The following is a 23,320-nucleotide window of genomic DNA, read 5'->3' on the forward strand; positions in this document are numbered from 1 at the left end:
CTCGAGAACAATATCAAGCCGGGATTCATGAACTTACATTCAACTCATCCATAACCGAATCGAATCATTTCAACTTAGTACTGTTACCAACGCCTCGACTGGTGTTGCGGCTAATCGTATTTAAGAACCGTTCTGTCCCCAGTGATGAACCGCAGCCATGATGCCCTCGAAGCCATCGCGTTACGGCAAAGTTCGTTGTGCTGCCAGTCTTGCGAAGACCTGCTTCAAGCTGTCTGTTTATACTCATATAGGGTTTCAAACTACCACGGACCCGTCATTTGATCCCGACTTGTCACAGACATTTCGTCCCTAATTGTCTTGATTCGTGCTTGATCTATATACAGAATATCCGTCCTGTCGACTCGCCATGGCTGACTACCAAGTAGTGAGACCTCTGGGAAAGATGTCCGCAACCCTTTTCTATTCTTTGCCTAGCCATACATACAGCACACAACCAAGCGACCTAGCAGCAGCTGGATCACTTCCTACCTTTGGGAGATGGCTAACCCACATGATGCAGGGAACAGTATTCAACCGCACGACATTCCCTCGGCCTCTATTTCGGTGTCTCCGTTGCCTGTCGCTATGCCGTCCCTCATAGCCTCTGCAAGATGGACGCCCTGCGTCCAGCCGTCGAACGTGCCGTTGCCCAGGTTGTCTTTGAGCAGCCATACATGCGCGTCGGCATCATAGATGAAGATACCAGCCACCCTGCCTACGTTCATGTTCCTTCCATCGACCTGTCTCGCCACATCCGCTGGTTGGACCCCCTCGACGCTCAGGACATCGATGGGGCCATGGAGTCTGAACTCACCGCACAGCTCAGCTCCCGCTGGGAGAATCTCGACCGCCAACCCCCCTGGAAAGTGACTGTCTTCACTATTCGTGAGTCCAACCAAGACGATGACGGCGACATCAATGGTCCCGATTCCACTGCCGCAGCCATCGAGATCTTGTACACATACCACCACGCTCTAGGCGACGGCACCAGCGGCACCATCTTCCACAAACAGCTCCTCCGAGCCCTCACCAGCCCGGTCTCTTCCCTCTCCTCCCCCTCTTGCAGCGGCGTCATCCTCACCCTGCCAGAGCCCGCCGACCTCCCTCCCACCCAGGAAGAGCTCGTCCCCTTCCGCCTAAGCTGGTCCTACTTCCTGAAAGCAGTCTGGCGAGGGTACGGCCCGTCCTGGCTCCAATCCCAACCCGATCCACCCCCTTGGACCGGCCTCACCCCCACCCAAGTCTCACGTCCCTACGCGATGAATCTCCGCCTCTTCAGCATCCCAGCCGATACAGCCGCGACGCTCGTACCTCTCGCCCGTGCCCACGATTCCACCATCACGGGCCTCTTCCACGCCCTTGTCGCCACCTCGCTGGTGCGCCGCTTGCCCGCCTCCGAAGCACGTTCTTTCCTCTTTGGATCCGCCGTCAGCCTACGCCGCTGCATCGACCGCCGGAAGTCGAAAGAAAGTTCCTTCCATCCGGAGACGCAGTTTGCCGTCCTGGTGTCGTCCATTGCGCATTCCCTGCCGCTGGAAATGATGGCCCAGCTCCGCAACGCCGTGGGGATGGGACCGGGGGCGGGAGGAGGAGATGCGAACGAGGCCATGTGGAACGTGGCCCGCGCCGTGACGGCGGGTCTCAGGGAACGTGTCGCCACACTGCCATGGGATGATCCAGCGGGGCTGCTCAAGTACATCGCCGATATGCGTGGTTTCATCCGCGAAGTTGACGGGAAGCCGCGCCCTTGGACGTGGCAGGTCAGTAACGTCGGTGCGATGCCGTCATGCCCTCCCATAACGGCGGGGGGGCAGCAGGATGGACCTCACGGCGATGGTGCCGAGGGTGATGAGGCCGAGGAAACGGTGGATCAATGGAGGATCACGAGGGCGGTGTTCTCACAGTCGGCTTTGAAATCATCCACCGCCTTGATGTTGAACCTGATCGGTCTCGTGGGAGGCGAATTAACCGGCACGCTGAGTTGGCAGGATGGGGTCGTGGACGACGAGGTCATGGAGGGGATGATGTCGGATTTGCAGGCGTTTTCCAGGAGTCTGGGGAACGATGAGACCTTGAAGCTTGTCGGGTAAGTTTATCGGCCACTAAGACACTGAAGTACTATGGTGGCTGCGGTGAGTGTAGACGCGGAGAGTATCTAGCGAGAGCTTTGGCTAGGAGAAACAAGAGATCTAGAAGGCTGTGCCACGAGCACATAATTGTCTGTAGCTGACGACAAACCGCTTTATTGATACATACCAAGATTATTAGATCAGTATTCAAGTCTGACCACTTGAGAGGTTGCTATAAAGTCTACCCGTCAGTGGAGGGCAGCGAGAATCAATGGCGAGGCCCTGGACCCTTGGATACATCGCGGAGAGCAAAAGCATGTGAATGTCGACAGGTCGGTCTTATACCAGTTTCACCGACCATTTCTGAGTTGGCAAAAGGCAGCATGCTATGCTGTCTCTGAAGTTCATTTCCAGGAAATTATTTCATTTTTTTTTTTTTCAATTCCATTTTCTTGTTTGGCGAGAGCAAGTCATTAGCAGGGACATGGTGTTGAGGTTTTGTTGTCAGGAATGCAAGTAAAGAGTTACTCGCCGCGTCAGAGACATATCCCGATAGAAGCTAACACGTGATTCAACAATGCATAATATGGATATATGGCGATACCTGTCCATCCCGCCATCCACCAGAAGTCACTCGGCGGCCTATCTGAACAAAGACCACAACCTTGACACCCGCTGAACACCCACGTCGAGGCTGGCACGATGAGCCAACAACAGGGAAAGGTGCCTCAAGGGCATACCAGAAACAAATCGGCGACAAAAGGTGGGGCTTGACATTAAAAGCCAGCGTGGCGTCGTAATGACGGGGCGTTCCATTCGCCTCACCTGTCAACTCCCACCAGGCACCTATTTCTGATGCTTGCATGCTGATGTCTGCCCGTGCAGCTTCGCGTCCGAGATCATCTACAAAGGGACCCCTCGACATGCCTGAGTGAGTCTATACCCCATGCCCCATTTAAATTCGTCTACCACACGGGGAACGGTCGACTGACGGTCCGACCACCCAGGTCACCGTTAAGCGATCCACTCTCGTCACCAAAGCCCGATTCGCCCCAGCATAGAGGACGGCCGGGCCAATCTTCCCTCCGAACACGATCGCCCGTCGGCTCTCCCACACCGACAGCCCATGTCCTCCAAGCGCCCATGCCGAAAGACTTTAGCTTCCTCCTACGTCCCGAAATCTACCACCCCCTCACACCGCTCAACGTGCCTGTCGCGTTCCGAAATTCGCCCAAGCAGCCCGGCCCCGACGCACCGCTCCACGAGCTCCTCGAAAAGGGCCACTTCCGCGCGGCCGCCATCGCCGCGGTCCAAGAACTCACATCCTCGTCACCATCGCCCGCCAAACCCCGCGTCGACCCGTCCGACCACCGCCGCATCTTCGACCTGCTGTACACGCGGCTCGCATGCCTGACGCTCATCGAAGCCACACCCATCGCGGCGCAGGAGGTGCGCGCGCTCGAAGACCTCAGCAACACGGCGCAATACGTCGACGAGGCGACGGGCGAGCACCTCGTCCCGTGGCACCTGCGCGTCCTCAACGTCCGGCTCCAGGCGATCGGGTTCGGGGATCCTAGGAGGTCCGTGATGAGCTACCACGACCTGGCGCGGGAGGCGCGCGAGCAGATTGGTCGCGCGGCGGCGCGGCACGACAACTCGGCGCGCGAGCTATGGAAGGCCCGCCTACACGACCTGGGCGTCAAAGTCGCCGGGGCGCTCGTCGAGATGGGTGACCTGTCCGGGGCGGCGTACCACCTGGGCACCCTGCGGGATGGCGGGGACGGGAAGATGGCGCTGGCCAAGGCGCTCCTGTGGCTCCACCTGGGAGACGTCGAGGCGGCGAGACGGTGCGCGAGCGGAGTGGGGGAGCATGGGAGGCACGTGGAGCAAGTGGTGGCAGCGCTATGCGAGATGGCGGACGGGAGGTACGACGCGGCGCAAGGGGTGTGGGAGTCGTTGAGGGAGGAAGTGGACGACGAGATGGTCGGGGTTAATATTGCTGTGTGTCAGCTGTACACGGGAAACATGAACGAGGTCAGTGTTGTCTTTGGCTCTACTCTTTCGTCGTCTATGGCTAACAGTCGACTGCAGGGACGCGATGTTCTGGAAAAGCTGGTGGATGCAGGCTATTCGTCTCACACGCTTCTCTTCAACCTGGCCACCATATACGAATTATGCACAGAGCGACAACGGGCTCTCAAGATGCGACTAACGGAGAAGGTGGCCGGATTCGAGGAGACGCCCAAGGGGTGGGAGAAGTACAATGCCGACTTTAAGCTATAGATGGGAATGAAACAAGTCCTACTTGGCTTCAACAGGAACTCGAAGACTCAGCCATCAACAGTACCGAAAGTGTCGTGTCAGTCTGTTCGAAATGGAATCTTTGGCGGCTTCCATGAGCTGCACCCTGCACGTCAATCGACATGTGCGGGTGTATGGTCACCTATACCCCGCATGCAGAACCGACACGTGATTGGTTGAACGAGGTAGCGTCTCCAGTGCGCCCCGCAAAAGTGGTTGTGCCGCGTCGGTCCCTGCTGCTATGTACTCCAAAGCTTCTTCACACTGTCCTCGATGCCCTCCAAGTCGGCCAAAATCCAATGTCACACTGTTAGTGCACATTATGGATACTGTGTTGCTAAGAGCTATTGCCGGGGTCGAAGCTCAGCTCCCCTTGAACCCCAAAGTCATCACGTCACCGGACCCACTGGCATTGAGAGACACGACGACACAACACCAAAAAGTCACTCGCCCACCAATTTTCGCTGGGAGAGGACTTGGATGGAGGTCAATACGCTACCTAGGTAGGGAAATGGAACACCGAAGCTTCTCGACTCCCCTTCCTTTTCCGTACGTGTACTGTGGTAAGAAAACCCCCATCCTGTGGAACTCGCTCGCTCCCTGGTCCAGCCCGTCGGCAAGAACCATTGCGTAAATTTGATCCCATCCCATCTTATCCCATGCATCTCTGTCCGTCCACCTCGTTTTCCTTTTACCTCAGCCCATTTTTCGACGTCTCCCACTTGCTTTCTCGTTTTCCCCTTTCCGCCTTTTCGAGACTCACACACGCACGAAACACGCACCAGCACCTTCATATTCCACGGGAAAATCCACAGCTTAACGCCAAACTACTGCCACTGTTATCGTGCCATCAACTTCCGAGCGTTCCGTCTACCTACCGTTGTAGTAGCCACGTCGCCTCCCGTTGTCTAGTTTCGGCGCTTCCTTACTCGGCGACTCTGTGTACGCTTCTACGTATCTTGTCATTATAATGGACTCCAACGCTGTTCCTGGAGCTGTCCCAGCTGTCCCAGCTGTCTCAGATGTCGGCAAAGGTGAGAAATCCATCATCGATGCAACGTACTTTCCGTGGTGAAGGTGCGCCTGGATTGGGAGGGTGATTGGGACGGAGGGAGAGCGCTCCGGTACATTCGCACTCTCATCGATTCCCAGTGGCGCGAGTTGATGGACAGCCCAGTCTCCTGCATCACCCGACATTAATGCCGCACTACGTCCACTATGTCCTGCTTCTCCATCAAGACCTCATGGCGCTGACAAACCTCTCGTTTTTACAGCATCTACATCAGACGTCCCGGAAAATGCCGCCACCATCCCCCAAGCCGCTGAAACTGATGCCACGAAGCCGGCTGAACCTGTGACCGCGGCGCCAGTAACGGCATCTACCCTGGAGGCCGGCCAATCTGAAGATCCCGCCGCCGATCCCCCTAAACCCGTCACCGTAGAGGACGTCAAAGACGACGAGGCTCCTGCTATAGGCACCAGTGCCACTGCTCCCACAGAGCCTCCTGCTGCGGTTCCTGAGCCATCGGCTTCGGAAGCCTCCGCCACCGCTGCCGCAGAAGCCGTGAAAGAAACCGCGGAGGAATCCACCGAACCACCCGCTGCTACGGGCCAGCCCGAAGCAGAAGTCGGAAAGCCCATTGCGGAGACAGCAGATCCTACCAAGGCAGAGAAGCCGGGCGTCGACGACGCAGTCGACGAGCTCGTCGTCGACAAGCCCTCAGCCGCCAACGGCGATGCGGCGCCGACCGAGCCGTCCAAGGACGTCAAGATGACGGGCGCCCTCTTGGACACGGACATTGCGCAACCCACGGCAGCTCCCGCCACCGAGGCCAAGCCCAGCGACGAGAATGGCGAGGCCGAGACACAACCGTCGCAGGCGGGAGAAGAGAAGCGCAAGGCGGATGAGCTCGAGGAGTCGGCCAACGGCGATGATGAGGCTTCGGCTAAAAAGAGACGCAAGGCCGGCCGGCCGGCCAAGACGAATGGCGCGACGAACGGCGGGGAAAAGGAGTCGGTGGGCCACAAGGTGGCCAAGAAGGTCCAGAAGGTGCTTCCGCCGGTGGGGAAGACGGAGCGCAAGACGAGGAGCCAGGGGCCGGTTTGATTTAGGGGTCTTGTCTTGGTACGTTGACGTTTTTTGACTTTACAAAGGGACACAATTCTGCCTGTTTGTTTTCGAGACCCGGTGATGGATGTACGGCCAGGATGGAAACGGGACATACTAAGTATGGGTGAAAGGATACATGGGGCGCATTAAGGGGCCAATGTATATGTGCACCTATATCTGATTTCTGATTTGCGTTTTGTTTTACATCAGAGTATGTGCATTGTGTACTAGCCATGTCAAGTCGAGCTGGGTCAGATGGCTCTTTGATTCTAGTTTTCGAAGTCTACTATTCTGCCCCTCTGGAAAACTCGCTTGCGACGAGGAGGCAGGCCACGCGGTAGGTGAGATGCTTCAATGTCTGGCGACAATCCGAGACTTTAAGATTCAGGCCATTGGCTTAAATGAAGCAGCCTAGATGGTGGGAGTGCCATTAGAATGCGTGGAGTCGGGACGTCAAGTGTTCTTGAGGGACAAACGGAAAGTCATGAAAATGAAAATGCAGAACAAAAAAAAATCGTTCTTGATATTCAGACTTGACGCGCCAAACAAGACACGATTCATCACCATCTCGTATACAAAGCTTCATTCGCCGTGTTGTATAATTGGACAATACGTCTGTCATGTCTGAAGCCGAGGGAGATCAAGCGCTGAAGTGTTGCGGCTAGCATTTGCAGAACCACGACTTGACAATGGCTGAATGCGCTACGCGCCCGAGTAACCAAGGCCAATCACCTAGCCCCTTCTCCTGCGAATAGCTTCTGCCGAGGTTTGAGATGCTGTCTTGCATATTCATAGCATTGGTCAGGATTGTCTTTCTGACGTCAGGTCCTGCTCGGCGCAGAGTCGCAAGGAATTTGTTGGTCGCTGTCCCTGAACTGGGCTTCCTGGCCTGCATGAATGTATATAGTGTACTTCAAACAAGGAGCTTATAGGGAATGATAGACACGTTGGTAACCTCTTTCCCGCTGAGAACATGAATGATTCTCTCTTGGGGCGTTTTGGCTATTCTCGCCCCTTTTCCCGAAATGAACAGCATCCTACCGGCATAATCAGGGCAGCATGGCGTCTCATTCTCGTATTTCAGGGTAGTGGAGGACGGGAGAATCAAAGATAGCATCGTCCCATACGATCCAATGCACGACAGTTGGTCTAGGACGAAGAAAAGCGAGAAAAGCGCCTGCCAGTGCCAGGGTCCAAGATTCTAGCCGACTACGACAGCTCCTTACTAAGTAATTAGTGGACGGTCCTCATAAGCATATGGAGCAGTGGGGAGAGAGATGTTCCAATGAGAAGATCAGACCCGGCGGACGTTGGACCCAGGTGGGAAACGCTCGTCCACTTTCTGAGAACTCGGAGAGACGAGTGACAGATATACCACGGATAAGTATAAGTACAATGTAGGTACGTGTATTTGTGAATCATAACATGTACGGATACATAGGTCACGGTACCTGCGCCAATACTCACTCTACCTGAGTATACAACGTATATGTGTACAGCATATACAGTACGTAAAGTTCTATCCATACACTGTATTTCGCTGTAATTCTCCTTTGGGCCCCTTTCCTTTCCTGTCCTTGCTCCGTGCGAAGTAACTTGGCCCGAATCCCGTGATCTTCAAACTCGCGACCTCGTCTCGTTCCCCGTTCCTTCCCCTCAACATCTTTTCTCTTCTCTCCAACGTCCTCGACTCTCCGCCTTTTCGTCTTTCCGTCTCTTCCTCGCTTCATCATCAGTGCCCGATTCTCAGAGCCGTCACGCGGTTCATTTCGCTCGTTCGATCCTCCTCACGAGTCTGGGCCAGACAGTCATTCGTTTTCTCGTCTTTTCCTCTGGGATCCCTCCTCGGCCGAATAGCCGCACTGCTTTGTCTTGACGACTACCCTGTGCTTTGTACATAACGACACGGCACACGGCAACATCAACGGATTCACCACGGTCGAGTCGGACGAACACTTGGCACGCCTTCCTTGGGTATTCCTGTTGACCCGTTCGATTTTGTCCCAAAGTCACGATACGTTCCTTGCTTTTGTGGACCGATAACTTTCTCTCGAACCTTACACTCGCTCAAATACACCTTATACCTTCACTTCGACTGAGAATAACGTCTGCTGGTTACCCGCCCTCGCGGGTCACCACAAACACCATGGACGGCCGTCTGGGTGCGATGCTTGGCAGACGGCAACAACACGATGCTGGACAAGTTCTGCTGGAGCTTCTTGAAGACCCCTTTTCCAGCCAGGTAAATCCACTGCCCTCCTCCTTTCCCTTCTCTTCCCCCTCCCTACCCACTTCCATTCGCTCTGTTATCCTGGAAGCACCATCGTCTGACGCCAAACTTGTCGACCCATAGATTGTAGCCACTTCCTTCTGGGCTGCCCTGGGAACATCGCTGTGCTTCACTGCCGCTATTGCCCTCGCCTTCTCCTTCCTCCGACCCTACAACCAAGCCGTGTATGCGCCCAAGCTCAAGCATGCCAACGAAAAGAACGCCCCTCCCCCCTTGGGCCGACGACCCTGGTCGTGGATTCCGCCCCTCTGGACCACCTCCGAGTCCGACTTTGTCCAAAACGCCGGCATGGACGCCGCCATCTTCATGCGCTTCATCCGCATGCTCCGCAACATGTTCCTCGTCCTCTCCTTCTTCGTCCTCGTCATCCTGATCCCCGTCAACCTCACCCAGGCCGACGAGATTGGTAGCGGCCGGAACTGGATCGCCCGCCTGACGCCGGCCCTCGTCTGGGGTGAAGGTCAGTGGAGCCAGGTCGCCATCGCCTACATCATGAATGCGACCATTATGTTTTTCCTGTGGTGGAACTACAGAAAGGTCCTCCACCTGCGCCGCCGCTACTTCGAGAGCGAGGAGTACCAGAACAGCCTGCACTCCCGGACGCTGATGATGTACGATATCCCCAAGGAGAGGTGTTCCGACGAGGGGATCGCCCGGACCATCGACGAGATCGTCCCCAGCTCCTCCTTCTCCCGCACCGCCATCGCCCGCAACGTGAAGGACCTGCCCAAGCTCATCGCCGAGCACAATCGCACCGTCCGCAAGCTCGAGTCTGTCCTCGCCAAATATATGAAGAACCCCGATCAGCTGCCGCCCGACCGGCCCACCTGCCGGCCGTCCAAGAAGGATCCGGCCTACGACACCTACCCCAAGGACCAGAAGCTGGACGCCATCGAGTACCTGACCAACCGCATCAAGCAGCTCGAGGTTGAGATCAAGGAGGTGCGCAAGACCGTCGACAAGCGCAGTACCATGCCGTACGGTTTCGCCAGCTACGACGACATCACCGAGGCCCACAACATCGCCTACGCCTGCCGAAAGAAGCACCCGCTGGGCGCGACCATCCGCCTGGCGCCCCGCCCCGACGACATCATCTGGAACAACCTGCCCCTGAGCGCCAGCACCCGCAGCCGCAGGCGCGTCGTCAACAACCTGTGGATCGCGCTGCTGACCGTCGTGTGGATCGTGCCCAACGCCATGATCGCCATCTTCCTCATCAACCTGAGCAACCTCGGCCGCGTGTTCCCCGACTTCCAGCCGGTCCTGGAAGGGAACCCCACGCTCTGGGGTTTCGTGCAGGGTATCCTGTCGCCGGCCATCACCTCCCTCGTCTTCCTGGTGCTCCCCATCATCTTCCGCCGCCTGTCGATGAAGGCCGGCGACCAGACCAAGACGGGCCGGGAGCGACACGTGCTGGGCAAGCTCTACGCCTTCTTCGTCTTCAACAACCTGGTCGTCTTCTCCCTCTTCGGCTCGGCGTGGAAATTTGTGGCCGGCGTCATCAACCGGACCAACAAGGGCGAGGACGCGTGGAGGGCCATCCAGGAGGAGGACATTGGGTCGACGCTCTTCATCGCGCTGTGCGACATTAGCCCCTTCTTCGTCTCGTGGCTGCTGCAGAGGCAGCTGGGCGCCGCCATCGACCTGGCCCAGCTGTGGACCCTCATCTACAGCTTCTTCGTCCGCAAGTTCTCCAGCCCGACGCCCCGCGAGCTGATCGAACTCACGGCCCCGCCCTCCTTCGACTACGCCTCCTACTACAACTACTTTTTGTACTACACCACCATCGCGCTGTGCTTCGCCGGCATCCAGCCGCTCGCCATGCCGGCCGTGGCCCTGTACTTTGGCATCGACGTGTGGCTGAAGAAGTATCTGCTGATGTACGTGTTTATCACCAAGACGGAATCGGGCGGCCTGTTCTGGCGCGTGCTGTTCAACCGGATGGTATTCGCCACCATCCTCGGCGACCTCGTCTTCTTCCTGACCACCTGGGTGCGCGGCGAGGGCGTGATCCGAACCCACGCTCTGGCGGTGGCGCCGCTGCCGTTTATCATGCTGCTGTTCAAGTGGTTTTGCGCGCGGCAGTTTGACGACAAGGCGAGGTACTACTCGACGCGCAACGTGGCGAAGCACCCGGAGGCGGGCACCAAGGACCACCGGCTGCGCAGCGAGCGGCTGGCGTCGCGGTTCGGCCACCCGGCGCTGTACAAGCCGCTCATCACGCCCATGGTGCACCAGAAGGCCCAGGCGACGCTGCACATCGTGTACAAGGGCAGGTTGTCGGGCGGCCGCGATGCCGGCGCCGACGACGACATGATGAGCGTGTCGGGCTACTCGGACATGTACGCGCTGGACGCCATGGCCGCGGGTAAGCCGGGCAAACAGGCACAGGCCGGCGTGCCCGGGTTCGAATTCGTATCGGAGGGGCGTCTGGACTTTGAGTACTATAAGAACCGACCCGAGTTTGCGGACGAGTTTGGGGGAGGTCACAGCGACCTCACGCGACCCGGCACGCCTGGTTCTACGGTAGGGGCTGACTCGGACTACTCGCGACCTGGGACGCCGACGACGGTGGCGGGCGGCATGACGGGACGGCGGTTGGCGCAGCAGGCGAGCACGGACAACTTTACTGCCTATCGTCCTCCGCACGCGGCATCGGGGTACAATTCGGGCCGGTCGTCCCCCCGAACTGTCTCGCCGGTGCCGTTCGCGCCGCAAGCTGGGATGACGGGGTCGGAGCGGACGCGCAGCCCGCTCTACGGACTGAACAACAGCAGCGAGACGGCGCTGGTGCATGATGCCGCGGGGATGGGGATGGGGTTGGGACCGACAACGTCGGCGTACAGTGTGGCGGCGACTGGTCGTCGGCAGCCCAGCGTGGACAGCTACCGGCGGGAGAGCACGAACACGCCTGGACCGAGCATGGGGGCGCTGGGGGGCGGACCCCAGGGATATAGCGGGCTTCCACAGGTGGACACGCCGCCCGAGGTGCAGGATCCCACCCAGGTCGACTATTTCCGCCACGGACGGTCCCGACGGCCGGGGGCGGGGTGGTAGCTATGTTGTACGTGTCGGGTATTTGTCTCTTTTCCTTCTCTGTTCTCTTTTCGCTGCACGGCGTTTATGGAGTTTCGAGTCTGGGGGTGGGACACGTGCTCCCCCTGGCGGCTTACCTCGCCGTATGTATGGACTACCTTGGATCCACAGCCAGATCTATCTTCATTTGGTTTGTTTACGACATTTGAGAACGACAAAAGCGACTATAGACTGTATTTGGTTCGACTTGAAGCACGACACGGGAGGCAAGGCCTGTCTGGGTGTATGTGATGAGGAGTTTAAAGAAGTGATATAGACCTTTAATAGTGAACAACATATTTTCGAGACGCTACCTGGTGTCCCTACTTTGGAATACTTCAAGATCATACTACAAGTAAGGAGAGTGGTGGGATGGATCTGAGTCTGGGTCTGGATCTTCGTGCATCAGGGGGAGCATCTCGGATCGTTCTCTTCCCAGTACGTACGGTGGAACCAGTAGCTATTTTTGTAGATGGTCACGTGATGTACAGTCAACTACCCCTGTTTCTAAGCTTAGGTAATCCAAAAGTGGGACTGATGGGTCCATCCCGCCGCCTTGGCGCGGGCAATCCCCGAGACCCAACGTCCACGCTTCCGTCTCTCCGTCTTTGCGCGTCTTCGCCTCTTCGGGTTTCTCATAACTCTGCGCGAGCAAAAAGCATGGGCAGCAGCTCCTTGGCCCACAAGCCACGAGTTTCTTGAATTAGACAATTAGCATGAGTGTCCCCTGCTTCCGATTCGTCCTGCTCCCCTTGGGGGAAAACGCGATGATATAGCCCTAGCCCCTGGCCTCGTCTGCCTGGGTGTGCGCGGCGGCTCGGCGAGGGCGAGGATCTCCGTCGCCATCGGAGTCTCCGCCCGCCTGCCCATAGGGCGAGGCGCGTTTCCAAGTAGACATGGGAGGTTCGAGTTTGTATAAGAGAGGACGGGCTGACCTTTCCCTCTGCTTGTCTTCTGCCTCTCATCCATCCAATCCAATCAAGCAGACAAACCAAAAGACCACGACTTCCCAACTCGTCTCAACAACCGCACTCTCTCCCACTTGAACTCATCTCACCACACACCGCATCTCACACACCCACCGCAAAAATGCAGATCGGAAGCACCCTCGTCGCCGCCCTCGTCGTCCTCCCCTCGCTGGTCGTCGCCGTCCCCCCCAGCCTGAACGCGCTCTCCGCCCTGCGCCGCCGCAAGGACGGCCCTCCTTCTCCCCTTCGCCTCGTGCGTCGCGACGAGGAGACCCCGCGCGAGCGCCGTAAGCGCGAGATGGCCATCTTCATTGCCGAGACCGAGCCCGCTTTCCGCAAGTGAACGGGCCCGGGGTTGTTTTCTGCTTTAGTCGTCTTGTCTTGAATTGTCTCTGCGGTATGTTCTGATTCTCCAGACATGGAGTTCCATTTATGAAATGCCGTGGCTGATGGGTCTCTGTAGGTGTCTGCTGCACATCGACTTGAGGGACGGAAATACACAACATGTTTTGTATACAACGGATACGGATACACTTGCACGCGTATCATCATCTTGGGAGTGGATTTCATGGCTAGAACGGCAATGGTGCGAGGTTCTGAGAGCGGCATATTAGATTAGCGTTTGTTTCTGTCGTCCATCGTCCCCCTACCTAGCGTTTCTCACTGCTGCGCCCTGGGAGGAATGTATTGAATTACCTCTGGTTGGATAGATAATGTGTTTCGTGGTGCTGCTTTGAGCGCGTCTGGAATAAACATTCGGTCCAATCTGGAAGACGGATCTCCTGATTACGTCCTCTCGTTGTGCTACTGGGTCTTCTTCACTCTACTTCTCGCGTAACGGGATGGAATCTAAATCAAGTAGTGAGGTCGAAGATGTAGAGATATCCTCATCGGCTCATCCTCCCGAGCAAGAAGAACAGTTTCCCTCATACAAGCCATATTATTATCTTAGGAGCAACAACAGCACAAGAACAGCAACAGCAGGTTAACCGTTAACCCTTCACTAACAAAAGTCACTATTCCTCTATGGTCACCCCTCCCTAGAGAATGTATGTGTTTCATAGTGGGATATGCGAGCAGAGGTGTGTGGTGGGTTATAGCCTACATGTAGTCTTTCGGGTATTGAATATCTAAACTTAGGTGCAGCTAAACCTTTCCCTTGCTTTATACACGACCGCTCCAAATACGCCGCTGATTGCGCTCCAAGTCCTAGTGTAGTCCTCATCTCTTCGCCGGCACTGCATTGACCGCCACCTGTCTCGCCACAACAGGGTCCTGGTCGAAGAGCATTTCCAGAGCACTTCTACAAATATGCTTACCACATCCTTCGACCAGTTCTTTCCGAAGGGTCGAGAACTCATTGATGTCGGGGGTAAGCTGCTTGTAAAGGTTGCAGACTAGCATTATTCTTGTGTCCTTGTCGGATTTTTTGGCCAAAGTCCAAGCTGCACCCGTAAAACAGAGGGTCCATGTCTGTATTCGCGACTTCAGGCATGTAATGCTCTCCGCCTTCACGGCGGAATCCTCAAAGTAGTTGGCCATGTGCCAGGTGCGAACGATTTCCACAGCCTTGTATGTGTTGAGTAGTTCCGGCACAGCAGTGGGCTTTAGCGAATTCTGGTATAGGAGGGAGACGAAGCGGCCCATTTCGGCAGCGGTCAAGTCGTTAAAGGTGAAGCTAAAGACACGCTCTTGGCCTTCTAGCCAGGGTCCTTTAAGGGCCTTCTTGAAGTATCTCGAGCCCTTGGCCAGGATGTTCTCATGCACTGCCAATTCGCCGTCCTTGACCTTCAGGGTGATGATCTGCGGGTCCCTGTGACCTGTAAGCCCATTGTCTGGCGAGACCAGCAAAGACGACGGCCATGGGGATGGGAAGAAGGCAGTTTAGCATACCATATATTTTCCTGGGGTTTGAGGATTTGGGGTTTGGTATCCTCGGAAGTGGGAACGGCGACGGGCGTCATTGAGGTGGTCACGGTCATGTTCAGGCAGAAATGAAGGGACACTTCTCTGCCTTTTAGTCGTTGGCAGCTAACAATGGTAATAACCCGATATATACAGGCCACGAGCTCTGTAAGTGGGACTATGAAAGAAAAAAAATAAGAAAGAAGAAGAAAAGGGAGGAAAGGAAGGAAAGAAAGGAAGAAAATCTGTGGCGTTACGGCAGTCGCGCCTCTTCAGGAGAGTGGCAGACAAGCGCATGTATTTTCCGCTCATACTTAGTAAGAGAACGACAGGCACTCAATCTTCGTGTAGTAAAGACCAAGCTATTTTGGTCCGTTGGGGTTATGTAGCGCTCCCCATTCTTGGTGTATCTGCCGAGATCGACATGGCCAACGACGCCATCGTTCATAACTGTCAGACTGCTATCGCCACGCCTAGCTATGATCAAATAGGAGTATTATCGCCGCCTCGCTCCCTACTCCTCTCCTTCTTCTTCCTCCTCGTCCCTTTCCTCTTCTGCCCAGTCCCCTCGGCTGTCTCAGTACCTGACCCAACCCGGCCCTCGTCCACGGGTGGGGGTTGTTGCACCTCGTCACTGACCGCCGGCCTCTTCTCCTTCTTCCTCCAACTTTCCGTCCTCTCCGCGTCCTTTTCGAGCAGACATCTGACCCTCCTGATTGCCATGGCGACGCGCCGATCGGTCGCAGCCTGGCGTGCTGCTTCTTGGACAGTACTGAGCTCGACGTCCGGGTTGCCAAAGACGCGCAGGGAGCGCTTGTGGAGGGCATCGGTGATATCCTTGATGGTGTTGTGCTCGTCCGAGAGGAAGTAGGCCAGGGTGCCGCCCAAGACCGTGTTGGCGGCAAGTCTCGGCTCGAAATTGGACCACTCGGCGAGGAATTCCTTGTCCTCCTGGATAATGGGCATCAGGGACCGCCGCATCTCCTCGTTGTGGCATACCAGGTAGAAGAAGGACTCAGTGAGGGCTTCGCGGATCATGGACGCGCACTCCCAGGCGGGCCGCAGCAGGGCATCCGTCTTGAGAAAGTCGCGCATGAAATATTCGTGAATAGGGTGGGAGAAACTGGGCAAGTCCTTCTTCGTGTTCCACCAGCGATGACGCGTGGAGAGCATGTTCATGAGGACGAGCCGGCGGCAGACGGGCAGCAAGGGGCCGTGGAGAAATCGGTCCACGATGCGCAAGGTCGCCACCGTACTGGCCATCGTTTGGGAGGGGACCTCGATGCCGTATCTCCTGACTGTCCCGTTGATCAGGACCCGGCATTGTTGGAAGCTGGGGGGGTTTCCGTAGAGGAGGTTGGTAAAGTAGTACTCGTGGGCGAGCCAGAGGTAGCTGAGGAGATCCTCGGTCGACACGTCGTCGGGGGATCCGCAGTTGAAGTAGACCTTGCCGGAGCGACTCTCGACGAAGGCCCCGCGGAAGCAGGCATCGAAGTAGAGCGAGCCGGCAACGATGATATCCCTTTGGACGACGAATCGAGCGTCGGCAGTGTACAGGGTGACGCGGTCCTTGAAGTTGCTGAGGGAGCGCTCTGGTTAGCAAAGTTTGGCGGGATTCTGGTTTCCTTGAACGTACAAGTTGACACGGGCAATGGCGGCGTGGATAGCCTCATGTCGTCCATACTTTCGGTTGATGAGGTTGTAAACGAGGTTGGCGAAGTTGTACAGCTGAAACCCATCTTCATGAGGCGGCACAACACCATAGGTCTGAGATAGAAGGCGAGAAGCTCCGGGTAGATCCATCAGGAGGAGATGGTCGGAAGGAAGACTGTCACTCGGCATGATGGTCGTGGTTGGTTGGTAAAGAGCGTATGGAAATTGGCTGGGATATCAAAGCGGCAGACAGTTGCCGAGCTGATGAGTCGAGTGATTTAAGTGTCCCTGGGTATTAGAGTTGACAATGGAAAGTTTCCTTTCCCATACCTATTCAGTTACCGTTCCTTCTCGGTTCTCCAACTTCTCTTCGATGCTGACGTGGTAGATATGCCTATTTTTGTGAATAGATCGATCCCAGGAACAAGTGAATAGATATCGGTCGAGGTAGTTTGGTGAAAAGCCGAAGGAAGGGTTGATCCAGAGCTAAGAGAGCCGAGTGTTGGAAGGCAGACAATGAAGTCGCCGCCCTTCCTTATGTTCAGGATTGGCCCTGCTCTCGTCCCCTTCTTTCCCTGTTGTGGCCCCTATACGATAGCTTGAGGAAAACATGGCGGGGAAAGAGTCGTCAAAAGGAGTTTCCTTTGCCATCCCAAACTCCATCTCTCTCTCGAAATCAAATAAACTTCAATAAATTCGGTAGAGAATGATTCTCAGTCATCGGGAATCCCAGTTCATACTGAAAACAAAGTGTAAAAGCGCCAATTCTGCCACGACAAGTTCTCATCTGTCAGTACAGGCCTTGGGTCATGGAACGGATCAGAATCGGGAACTTCCCCGTGCGGCAACCTCATCTTGTCGCCGTCTTCCAGTTATGTTTGGAGGCCTAGCACAAGAAACGTGAAGTATGTCGTATGTCTCGAGGGGTCTTGAGGAAAAGGAGGCTTTCTTGTTGGGTGATGACGCAGCAGAAGGATCGAACCTTCCAAGTTGAAAGTATACAGTACATTCACAGTATTCTCACTTCTCACGGGCTTGAGCCACAAGCCACCCGCCTGAGCCACGCCGTCCAATATCGTGATGGGCCCAGTACGTACCATTTTCACCGTAGATTTTCCAATATATTCGTTAAATAACATGATTCAACCGCAGCACACCGTCGGGTTCTCTGTCGCCGACGTCTGACCGGTGCTCCCGCCCATTACTTCCCAGTGGAAGACAAAGGACCCTAGGTAGGCGCCGATGAAAATGCAGATGATGAAGTAGCCGTTGTAGTACATGGCGAGTCTAGAGGGGTATTGTCAGCCAAGTGTCTGATGCCAGGCAGGCAGTGCATGATATAGGGCAACCGGGCCATAAGTCCGGTCGGGAACACTCACAGCATGACAAAGTAAGCAACCGCAAACTGCAGCATGTGCAGCAATGCCCGAATCGCCTGCTGAAGCACACTGGGTCGGAACCCTGGAACGGCCCCCACGCCGCCCGAGACGGCGCCCAGATCACCAGAAACAGCCACTGATGCTCCCTTGCCGTCGGGCGCATATCCGCTCGTGCTGGTGTCGGCGGAGTTTCTGGGTCGTGCCGCCGCAGCGTACTTTGCAGCGTGGGACCGGATGAGGTAGCGGTCATACTCCTTGACGGAGCGACGGAGAAGCTCGAGACTCATGACGAGAAGGATGACGCCGATGCAGGAGCCGGCAAACATGCCGGCCGAGGTGATGCGCCAGGACTGCGCGATGAAGCAGGAGTCGATGGTGTTCCAGTTCCACAGCATCTAAGGGCGAAGGGAATAAAGATTAGTTGAGAGGAAACGAATGAAGATCTGAGACGTCAATTCGAAAGGAATGCATGGGGAGGGGAGAGAAAGGTGTACATACCGAGATCTTGCATCCTCCCATCCCGCCGTGATCATGGTCATGGTGACCGCCTCCAGACATATCGTGAGCCGCCGTCGTGGCCGCGCCCTCGGAGGCCATGGTTGCTGTCATGACCATGTAGTCGTGATCATGATTATGGTGGTCCATCTTGATGCGATACCCGTGACGTTCCTTATCAGTCAAGTTTGACGGGCCTGTCGTATATGTTGGAATGTTCGGTGAGCTTCCTTCACGAAAGGAGGATAAGAGTGGTTGGACCCGTTCTTATACAAGAATGAATCAACCTTAAAACGCCGCAAAGCCATCCTCTCTCCATACTTTACACGAGAAAGATTCGAGAGGTGGATGAATCAGCTACGTAAGAGGGTCTCGCCACATGGGCGGACTTTGCGTGTGTTTGAGCAGGTTTCTCCACTACGGCGTCCGTTCATCTTCGCCCACAAGATGAACGAAACGAACCGGTTGGTTCGTTTTGTTTCATGAACGGGTGATTTTGGCGGTAACGAGAGGAACGAGGTCAATGCCTGGTGACCTGGCAGGGACAAGAGTTCGGCGATTGAACATCCATCGTACGAGAACGACCGGGCCGGGACGACAGATGGATGCCGGCCGAAGCCGTGTCGAGGATTCCGTGGGACTTATGTCGTGCTAATCCCTGGATTGATCTCTCTCGGTATCGCTTTTCTGCTCCCATAAAGTCGAGTTAAGGATCGCGTTCTCGTCGTTGTTCGAGGTGTAGTGTAGATGTTCGACGACGCCAACGAGTCATGGGCTGCGGGCGGATTGTACGACATTCGATGGTGGTCACGCTGCTGCTAGAGGACGTCGACGTCAATTTCTGTACAGTGCAATACAAAACTACACTGTTTTACCTGACGTGACATGCACGTGACGATGATTGATTAGTCAGCGACGTCAGCACCTCAGCACGCACTGGAATCCCTTCTTTCTGCTGTCTACCCAGACAGCCTTTCACATTTACAGCTGTGACTCTTATCCAGTACAATGAGCGGGATACGATGCCCTGATGTCAAAGAAATGAAAGGGGTCACCTGCTGTCGTTCTTTCCATGGCCATGCTTGGCCGATTGGGTGGGTTGAACTGGAAAGCTGAGTCTTAAGGCCTCGTCCCTTTGCCTCTTGCCTCTTACTTCCAACTTCTTGACATCATCTCTCTTCGTGCTCCGTTTCTTGCATTCCACCATCTAGAGGATTGGAAATCCTTCCACAAAAAAACTGCCCCTTCATCCCAATCATGGGAGGGCTTGCGTTCACTTCGGGAGACTCTCCGCTTCACACCCCCCGGATGCCTCCCCACGTCTATCAAGCTGTCAAGGAACAATGCCAGAAATCCCTCCTGGGACTATACGAAAACGTGGCAAGCCCCATAGAAGGCCCGGGCAAGTCGGATTATGGAGACGTCGATATCTTCGTTTGGCAGGACAAGGCTTCAGTTAAGAGCAAGGGCCAAGATGACGAAACGACCAGACGCGAAACCACTTTGCCATCTCCCGCGAACCAAGTTCCTGAAATCGCCATTCAGGCCGCCTTGGGAGCCGAATTTGTCATTATAGAGACGGGAGGCTCGCATTTTGCCGTTCCCTGGCCAGCCGACCTGGACCACGTTCCTCCCACCGCGACGGACCAGCCCAAGCGCTACATCCAGGTTGACGTGACCATCCTCCACTCCGACGAGCAGTTTCGGTGGTCCCTCTTCAGGCACGCCCACGGCGACCTCTGGAGCATCCTCGGTTCCGTCATCCGACCCTTTGGCCTGACCGTGGACGAGCATGCCCTGCATCTCCGTATCTCCGAGATTGAAAAGTTGAATCGCAATAAGGCCAAAGTGCTGTTGACTCGAGACCCCTCCGAGGTACTGGACTTTCTCGGCCTTCCCACCGATGAGTACTGGGCCGGGCCGTTTGCGTCTCTCGATGTCATGTACGAATACGCGGCTAGGTGTCGCATGTTCTGGGTGGCCCCTGCGACCCAGGAGCAGCCGGACGAGGATGGACGAGGAACGAGCGGGATGGAGGGGGACAAGACGAAGCTCAAATCGAATGACCGACGACGCATGAACTATCGCCCCGCCTTTCGCCTCTGGGTGGAAGATTTCCTACCGCGGTGTCGACTCCAAGGCAGGTTCTCGGAGGAGCCTACCTCTAGGGACCAAGTCCTACGGGAGGCTCTCGATCGTTTCCAGGTGGGCGTCGAGTATCAGCAGCGCCTCGACGAACACAGGAGAGAAACGCAGGCTACTCACATCTGGAACCATCTCATCAAGGCTGCCTTCCCTGCCTCGGCCGTCTATTCACCCAACGTGCCGGAATACCGTGGATGTCTCATCAAGGCGCTCAAGAAGATTGTCCTAGAGGGCGACGAGAGTTATGGCGTTATGCCCGACCCGGAATTACCCCTGAAAGACGATGGCGGTTTCTATATACTTGAGAATGTGCACGAGTTCATCAACAGGCGTCATCAAGATGTCGGATCTGCAGCTTTGGCTCGCCATTACGAGACGAGTCGACTGCGCAAGCTGGAGAGCGGCACTGGGCATGAGAAGGACAATATTAAGCATGGCTAGCAGAGCAGACACAGATCAAAACAGCATAAGCCAGCATACGACTCTTTTACTTGACTTGGGTCCAACAGTGATATGCCACAAAAAGAAAATCTCTTGCCGTGCATGGATATGTATGTATTCTTCCTTTGGCCCCTCGTCCAATACTCAGACTTATAACAGCCTTTGACTGATCTTTTAACCCTAGGAGAACATGGGCAAGCAATAGTAGACACTACCTCAGTCAGCAGACCAAAGCAACGGCCTTTGCTCATCACAGCAGTTGCCCTTTATCTCTCTCGTCTTATATTCTTCGAAACGTGGACCCTTAACGATCACACATCCTCCTCATGGAACCGTGCTGCATCTTATCTCTGAACGTCTGCTTCATTAACATAACAGTCACTATATAAACCCCTTTCACCACTTCAGACGATCTCCCCCTGGATTGTATGTTGGCTCTGGTAGCTGCTATCAGAACCCCTGGCGATATCCTACCGTGCGCTTCCGTACCTTCCTATCTCACTCAATACCCGCCGAGTCGCCTGCCTGTCATTAGGCTGCCTGTGACTATCTCCTATCACCCGTTCGTTGCCGCTTAGTCGTTGTGCACCCGTACTCAGCTTCACTGAAGAAAAGTTTTCGCTCATTACCAGCAAAGGGAGTCTTCTTTCTTACCTTCCTCTCACTACGCTCCTAGGATCAGTTCCTAGGATTTGCCCTCCCTTTCAAGCACCTTTCTCTCTCCATCGCCTCTTCGCCATCCCCTTTCGATCGACACTATCAAGAACCTCTGACGACTCGGCAGTAGGCACAATGTCTACGTCGTCGACTCGCCGCAAAGTCGCCAGACCGGACCTCAACACGCCTATTGCCACCTGCTACCCAGAGGGCATCACCTGTGGCCCCCCCGCGACCCATGACTTTGGAGACCTCCTCGATCTGCCTGGTAAAGTAAGTGGGAGGCTCCTGATCCCGTTCATCCCCGTCACGTAATGCCTGGCGTCTCTGACTTGGCAGCAGAACGACGATGACAACGACTTGAAACCGCGCGAGTGCTTCGGAGACTGGATGGAAAAGTACGGCGTCCCTCCCTTTTCCTGAACACCGTCAGATAGAACCGACTAATGCATGCATGTGACTAGGCCCTTCTTCAGGGTGGAAGTCGGCGGTAGATACTTCAACGTGCCCTCGGGACTGCTGCGCGACTACCCCTACTGGAGCAGCCTTCTCTTCGGCAACTGGAAGGAGAGCGTCACCGACACGCGCGTCATCGAGGGCATCCCCGCCGAGGTCTTTGGTCTCGCGCTGGAGATCGTCGTCCGCCGCGGCCTCTTCCACGACGACGAGCTCGCCAAGATGGACCTGCCCACGCTGTTCGCCGTCATACGCGTCTTCGACCGCTTCGCCATGGACCGGCTGATCGGCACCACGCTGGGCATCGTGAACCAGTCGCTCGACATCCGCTGGTACGCCGAAGAGACGCCCGACTTTACCGCCAGCGGCAAGGCCAAGCACGATACCCCTCTCGCCATGTCTGTCCGGCGGGCCGCCGAGATTAACAATGCGTTTGAGATTGGCCGCCCCGTGGCCTACCTGGTCCAGTACATCACGGGCAAGTTCTTCGCGTCGCACTTTTTGCTCAACATCCCCCGCGAGCATTATGACGCTACCCTGCCCAAGATGTCCCACGAGCTGCTCGTCGAGATCAACAAGCTCTTGGCCGATGTGGGCGGCTCTGTGATGCTTCATCAGGCCTGGAAGACCATGCGTGCTTCCGCCACTGCGCCTACCGTCAGCAAGTATCTCAGAGATGTATGTTACAGTTCTGCATTGTGTAACGGGTGGATTTGTCGGGACGATGGTCATTGATGGTCACTAACAGGTGTAGGGCAAGTTTTTCCGTTGAGATTCTGGTGCGGCCCTTGGTCTTTTCTCGTGCCTAATCCTCATCGCGGTTACTAGGAGATGATGATGCGCCCTCTGTAGCGTCCTCTCCGTCGTCTCTCGGCGAGCCTCTATGTGCGTACAGACCATCTTTGCCGCCATTGTCTTTTTCACATGAGTTTCTCCGCTGACAACGATATCTCGATGGTTAGTCTTTGGCTTCTAGTGCCATCGTATTTGTTTATGCTTTGGCATCAGTTGCCTCTTCTTTCACACCCCATTACCTGATGTTCAACTTCGTTTTCCCTCTTCCTGGGACGTTCTCTAGCATACGAGAGACGGGACACAACAGCAATGGCACTGTATCAAGCAGAGGGACACGGCCGATGACAATCCACAGCACCTGACAACAACCTCTTCTGAGTTTCCTAACTCAACCTAGATAGGTCGATTACAAAAGGATGGAAGGGAATACAATGTCTATAGGTGAATGCTCTGTCGTGGCGTCGTATTCGTTTCATGGTCATCCCGCTCGTGATCATACCCTTCGCCGACCATGACCTCGCTTCTTCCCATTTTCGCTTCCTCTCCCAATTGTATATCCAGCATGACCCAAAGAAGACAGA

At 55.6% G+C, this 23,320-nt stretch overlaps 11 protein-coding genes across 12 annotated transcripts; 6 read left to right on the forward strand and 5 right to left on the reverse strand.

Annotated features, from left to right (window-relative positions):
• Window positions 1-367: 367 nt before the first annotated feature.
• On the forward strand, window positions 368-2,294 carry ACRALDRAFT_1069105 (uncharacterized protein; the record flags this gene model as incomplete). The annotated part of the gene is made up of 3 exons (XM_071017632.1): window positions 368-385; window positions 528-2,086; window positions 2,261-2,294. The coding sequence occupies 3 exons, from the start codon at window positions 368-370 to the stop codon at window positions 2,292-2,294; spliced, it is 1,611 nt and encodes a 536-aa protein (XP_070877963.1).
• Window positions 2,295-2,992: 698 nt separating this feature from the next.
• ACRALDRAFT_1055635 (uncharacterized protein) lies at window positions 2,993-4,352 on the forward strand (the record flags this gene model as incomplete). Its single annotated transcript, XM_071015857.1, has 3 exons — window positions 2,993-3,000; window positions 3,077-4,103; window positions 4,161-4,352. The coding sequence occupies 3 exons, from the start codon at window positions 2,993-2,995 to the stop codon at window positions 4,350-4,352; spliced, it is 1,227 nt and encodes a 408-aa protein (XP_070877964.1).
• A 626-nt stretch (window positions 4,353-4,978) lies between these two features.
• ACRALDRAFT_1075302 (uncharacterized protein) lies at window positions 4,979-7,114 on the forward strand. Its single transcript, XM_071018362.1, has 2 exons — window positions 4,979-5,404; window positions 5,645-7,114. The coding sequence occupies exons 1-2, from the start codon at window positions 5,341-5,343 to the stop codon at window positions 6,475-6,477; spliced, it is 897 nt and encodes a 298-aa protein (XP_070877965.1). The 5' UTR covers window positions 4,979-5,340; the 3' UTR covers window positions 6,478-7,114.
• ACRALDRAFT_208043 (uncharacterized protein) lies at window positions 6,934-7,902 on the reverse strand (the record flags this gene model as incomplete). The annotated part of the gene is made up of 6 exons (XM_071022383.1): window positions 6,934-7,012; window positions 7,045-7,162; window positions 7,213-7,369; window positions 7,427-7,657; window positions 7,723-7,829; window positions 7,875-7,902. 6 exons carry the CDS (start codon window positions 7,900-7,902, stop codon window positions 6,934-6,936), a joined length of 720 nt encoding a protein of 239 aa, XP_070877966.1.
• Window positions 7,903-8,150: 248 nt separating this feature from the next.
• On the forward strand, window positions 8,151-12,177 carry ACRALDRAFT_1040768 (uncharacterized protein). Its single transcript, XM_071015199.1, has 2 exons — window positions 8,151-8,722; window positions 8,834-12,177. The coding sequence occupies exons 1-2, from the start codon at window positions 8,627-8,629 to the stop codon at window positions 11,825-11,827; spliced, it is 3,090 nt and encodes a 1,029-aa protein (XP_070877967.1). The 5' UTR covers window positions 8,151-8,626; the 3' UTR covers window positions 11,828-12,177.
• Window positions 12,178-12,830: 653 nt separating this feature from the next.
• On the forward strand, window positions 12,831-13,601 carry ACRALDRAFT_1075304 (uncharacterized protein). Its single transcript, XM_071018363.1, has 2 exons — window positions 12,831-13,210; window positions 13,277-13,601. The coding sequence occupies exon 1, from the start codon at window positions 12,935-12,937 to the stop codon at window positions 13,154-13,156; it is 222 nt and encodes a 73-aa protein (XP_070877968.1). The 5' UTR covers window positions 12,831-12,934; the 3' UTR covers window positions 13,157-13,210; window positions 13,277-13,601.
• A 313-nt stretch (window positions 13,602-13,914) lies between these two features.
• Window positions 13,915-14,795, reverse strand: ACRALDRAFT_1069109 (uncharacterized protein; the record flags this gene model as incomplete). Its single annotated transcript, XM_071017633.1, has 3 exons — window positions 13,915-13,943; window positions 14,133-14,626; window positions 14,707-14,795. The coding sequence occupies 3 exons, from the start codon at window positions 14,793-14,795 to the stop codon at window positions 13,915-13,917; spliced, it is 612 nt and encodes a 203-aa protein (XP_070877969.1).
• A 257-nt stretch (window positions 14,796-15,052) lies between these two features.
• ACRALDRAFT_1080562 (uncharacterized protein) lies at window positions 15,053-16,596 on the reverse strand. Its single transcript, XM_071019041.1, has 2 exons — window positions 16,355-16,596; window positions 15,053-16,297 (listed from the first exon to the last, which is right to left on the reverse strand). Exons 1-2 carry the CDS (start codon window positions 16,558-16,560, stop codon window positions 15,202-15,204), a joined length of 1,302 nt encoding a protein of 433 aa, XP_070877970.1. The 5' UTR covers window positions 16,561-16,596; the 3' UTR covers window positions 15,053-15,201.
• Window positions 16,597-17,262: 666 nt separating this feature from the next.
• Window positions 17,263-19,057, reverse strand: ACRALDRAFT_1075306 (uncharacterized protein). Its single transcript, XM_071018364.1, has 3 exons — window positions 18,249-19,057; window positions 17,751-18,145; window positions 17,263-17,658 (listed from the first exon to the last, which is right to left on the reverse strand). The coding sequence occupies exons 1-3, from the start codon at window positions 18,393-18,395 to the stop codon at window positions 17,514-17,516; spliced, it is 687 nt and encodes a 228-aa protein (XP_070877971.1). The 5' UTR covers window positions 18,396-19,057; the 3' UTR covers window positions 17,263-17,513.
• A 132-nt stretch (window positions 19,058-19,189) lies between these two features.
• ACRALDRAFT_1062043 (uncharacterized protein) lies at window positions 19,190-19,554 on the reverse strand. Its single transcript, XM_071016524.1, has one exon. It carries the CDS (start codon window positions 19,450-19,452, stop codon window positions 19,297-19,299), a length of 156 nt encoding a protein of 51 aa, XP_070877974.1. The 5' UTR covers window positions 19,453-19,554; the 3' UTR covers window positions 19,190-19,296.
• On the forward strand, window positions 19,190-23,136 carry ACRALDRAFT_1092608 (uncharacterized protein; the record flags this gene model as incomplete). 2 transcript variants are annotated; one of them, XM_071019622.1, is made up of 15 exons in its annotated part: window positions 19,190-20,679; window positions 20,720-20,966; window positions 21,037-21,089; window positions 21,240-21,257; window positions 21,349-21,373; window positions 21,431-21,471; window positions 21,541-21,708; window positions 21,739-21,794; window positions 21,828-21,862; window positions 21,953-22,642; window positions 22,693-22,745; window positions 22,797-22,829; window positions 22,874-22,919; window positions 22,953-22,983; window positions 23,023-23,136. In XM_071019622.1, 15 exons carry the CDS (start codon window positions 19,503-19,505, stop codon window positions 23,134-23,136), a joined length of 2,787 nt encoding a protein of 928 aa, XP_070877972.1. The 2 variants fall into 2 exon arrangements, with proteins under 2 accessions (XP_070877972.1, XP_070877973.1); XM_071019623.1 differs by lacking the exons at window positions 19,190-20,679; window positions 20,720-20,966; window positions 21,037-21,089; ... (6 more) ...; window positions 22,953-22,983; window positions 23,023-23,136 and adding an exon at window positions 22,840-22,872 and having other exon boundaries at window positions 21,624-21,761; window positions 21,831-21,886; window positions 21,953-22,622.
• Between the last annotated feature and the right edge of the window lie 184 nt (window positions 23,137-23,320).

The sequence above is a fragment of the Sodiomyces alcalophilus genome (genome assembly GCF_042370955.1).
Source record: "Sodiomyces alcalophilus JCM 7366 unplaced genomic scaffold ACRALscaffold_2, whole genome shotgun sequence".
NCBI lineage: Eukaryota > Fungi > Ascomycota > Sordariomycetes > Glomerellales > Plectosphaerellaceae > Sodiomyces > Sodiomyces alcalophilus.

Excerpts from the sequence above, each read along its gene's own strand:
- ACRALDRAFT_1075302 (XM_071018362.1), top strand. The coding sequence starts at position 5,341 with ATGGACTCCAACGCTGTTCCTGGAGCTGTCCCAGCTGTCCCAGCTGTC. Across the intron at positions 5,405-5,644 it reads TGTCTCAGATGTCGGCAAAG|CATCTACATCAGACGTCCCG; the intron begins GTGAGAAATCCA and ends TCGTTTTTACAG.
- ACRALDRAFT_1040768 (XM_071015199.1), top strand. The coding sequence starts at position 8,627 with ATGGACGGCCGTCTGGGTGCGATGCTTGGCAGACGGCAACAACACGAT. Across the intron at positions 8,723-8,833 it reads AAGACCCCTTTTCCAGCCAG|ATTGTAGCCACTTCCTTCTG; the intron begins GTAAATCCACTG and ends GTCGACCCATAG.
- ACRALDRAFT_1075304 (XM_071018363.1), top strand. The coding sequence starts at position 12,935 with ATGCAGATCGGAAGCACCCTCGTCGCCGCCCTCGTCGTCCTCCCCTCG.
- ACRALDRAFT_1080562 (XM_071019041.1), bottom strand. The coding sequence starts at position 16,560 with ATGCCGAGTGACAGTCTTCCTTCCGACCATCTCCTCCTGATGGATCTA. Across the intron at positions 16,298-16,354 it reads GCCATTGCCCGTGTCAACTT|CAACTTCAAGGACCGCGTCA; the intron begins GTACGTTCAAGG and ends GCGCTCCCTCAG.
- ACRALDRAFT_1075306 (XM_071018364.1), bottom strand. The coding sequence starts at position 18,395 with ATGGACCACCATAATCATGATCACGACTACATGGTCATGACAGCAACC. Across the intron at positions 18,146-18,248 it reads TGGGAGGATGCAAGATCTCG|ATGCTGTGGAACTGGAACAC; the intron begins GTATGTACACCT and ends CTTCGCCCTTAG. Across the intron at positions 17,659-17,750 it reads GTTGCTTACTTTGTCATGCT|ACTCGCCATGTACTACAACG; the intron begins GTGAGTGTTCCC and ends ATACCCCTCTAG.
- ACRALDRAFT_1062043 (XM_071016524.1), bottom strand. The coding sequence starts at position 19,452 with ATGGTGGAATGCAAGAAACGGAGCACGAAGAGAGATGATGTCAAGAAG.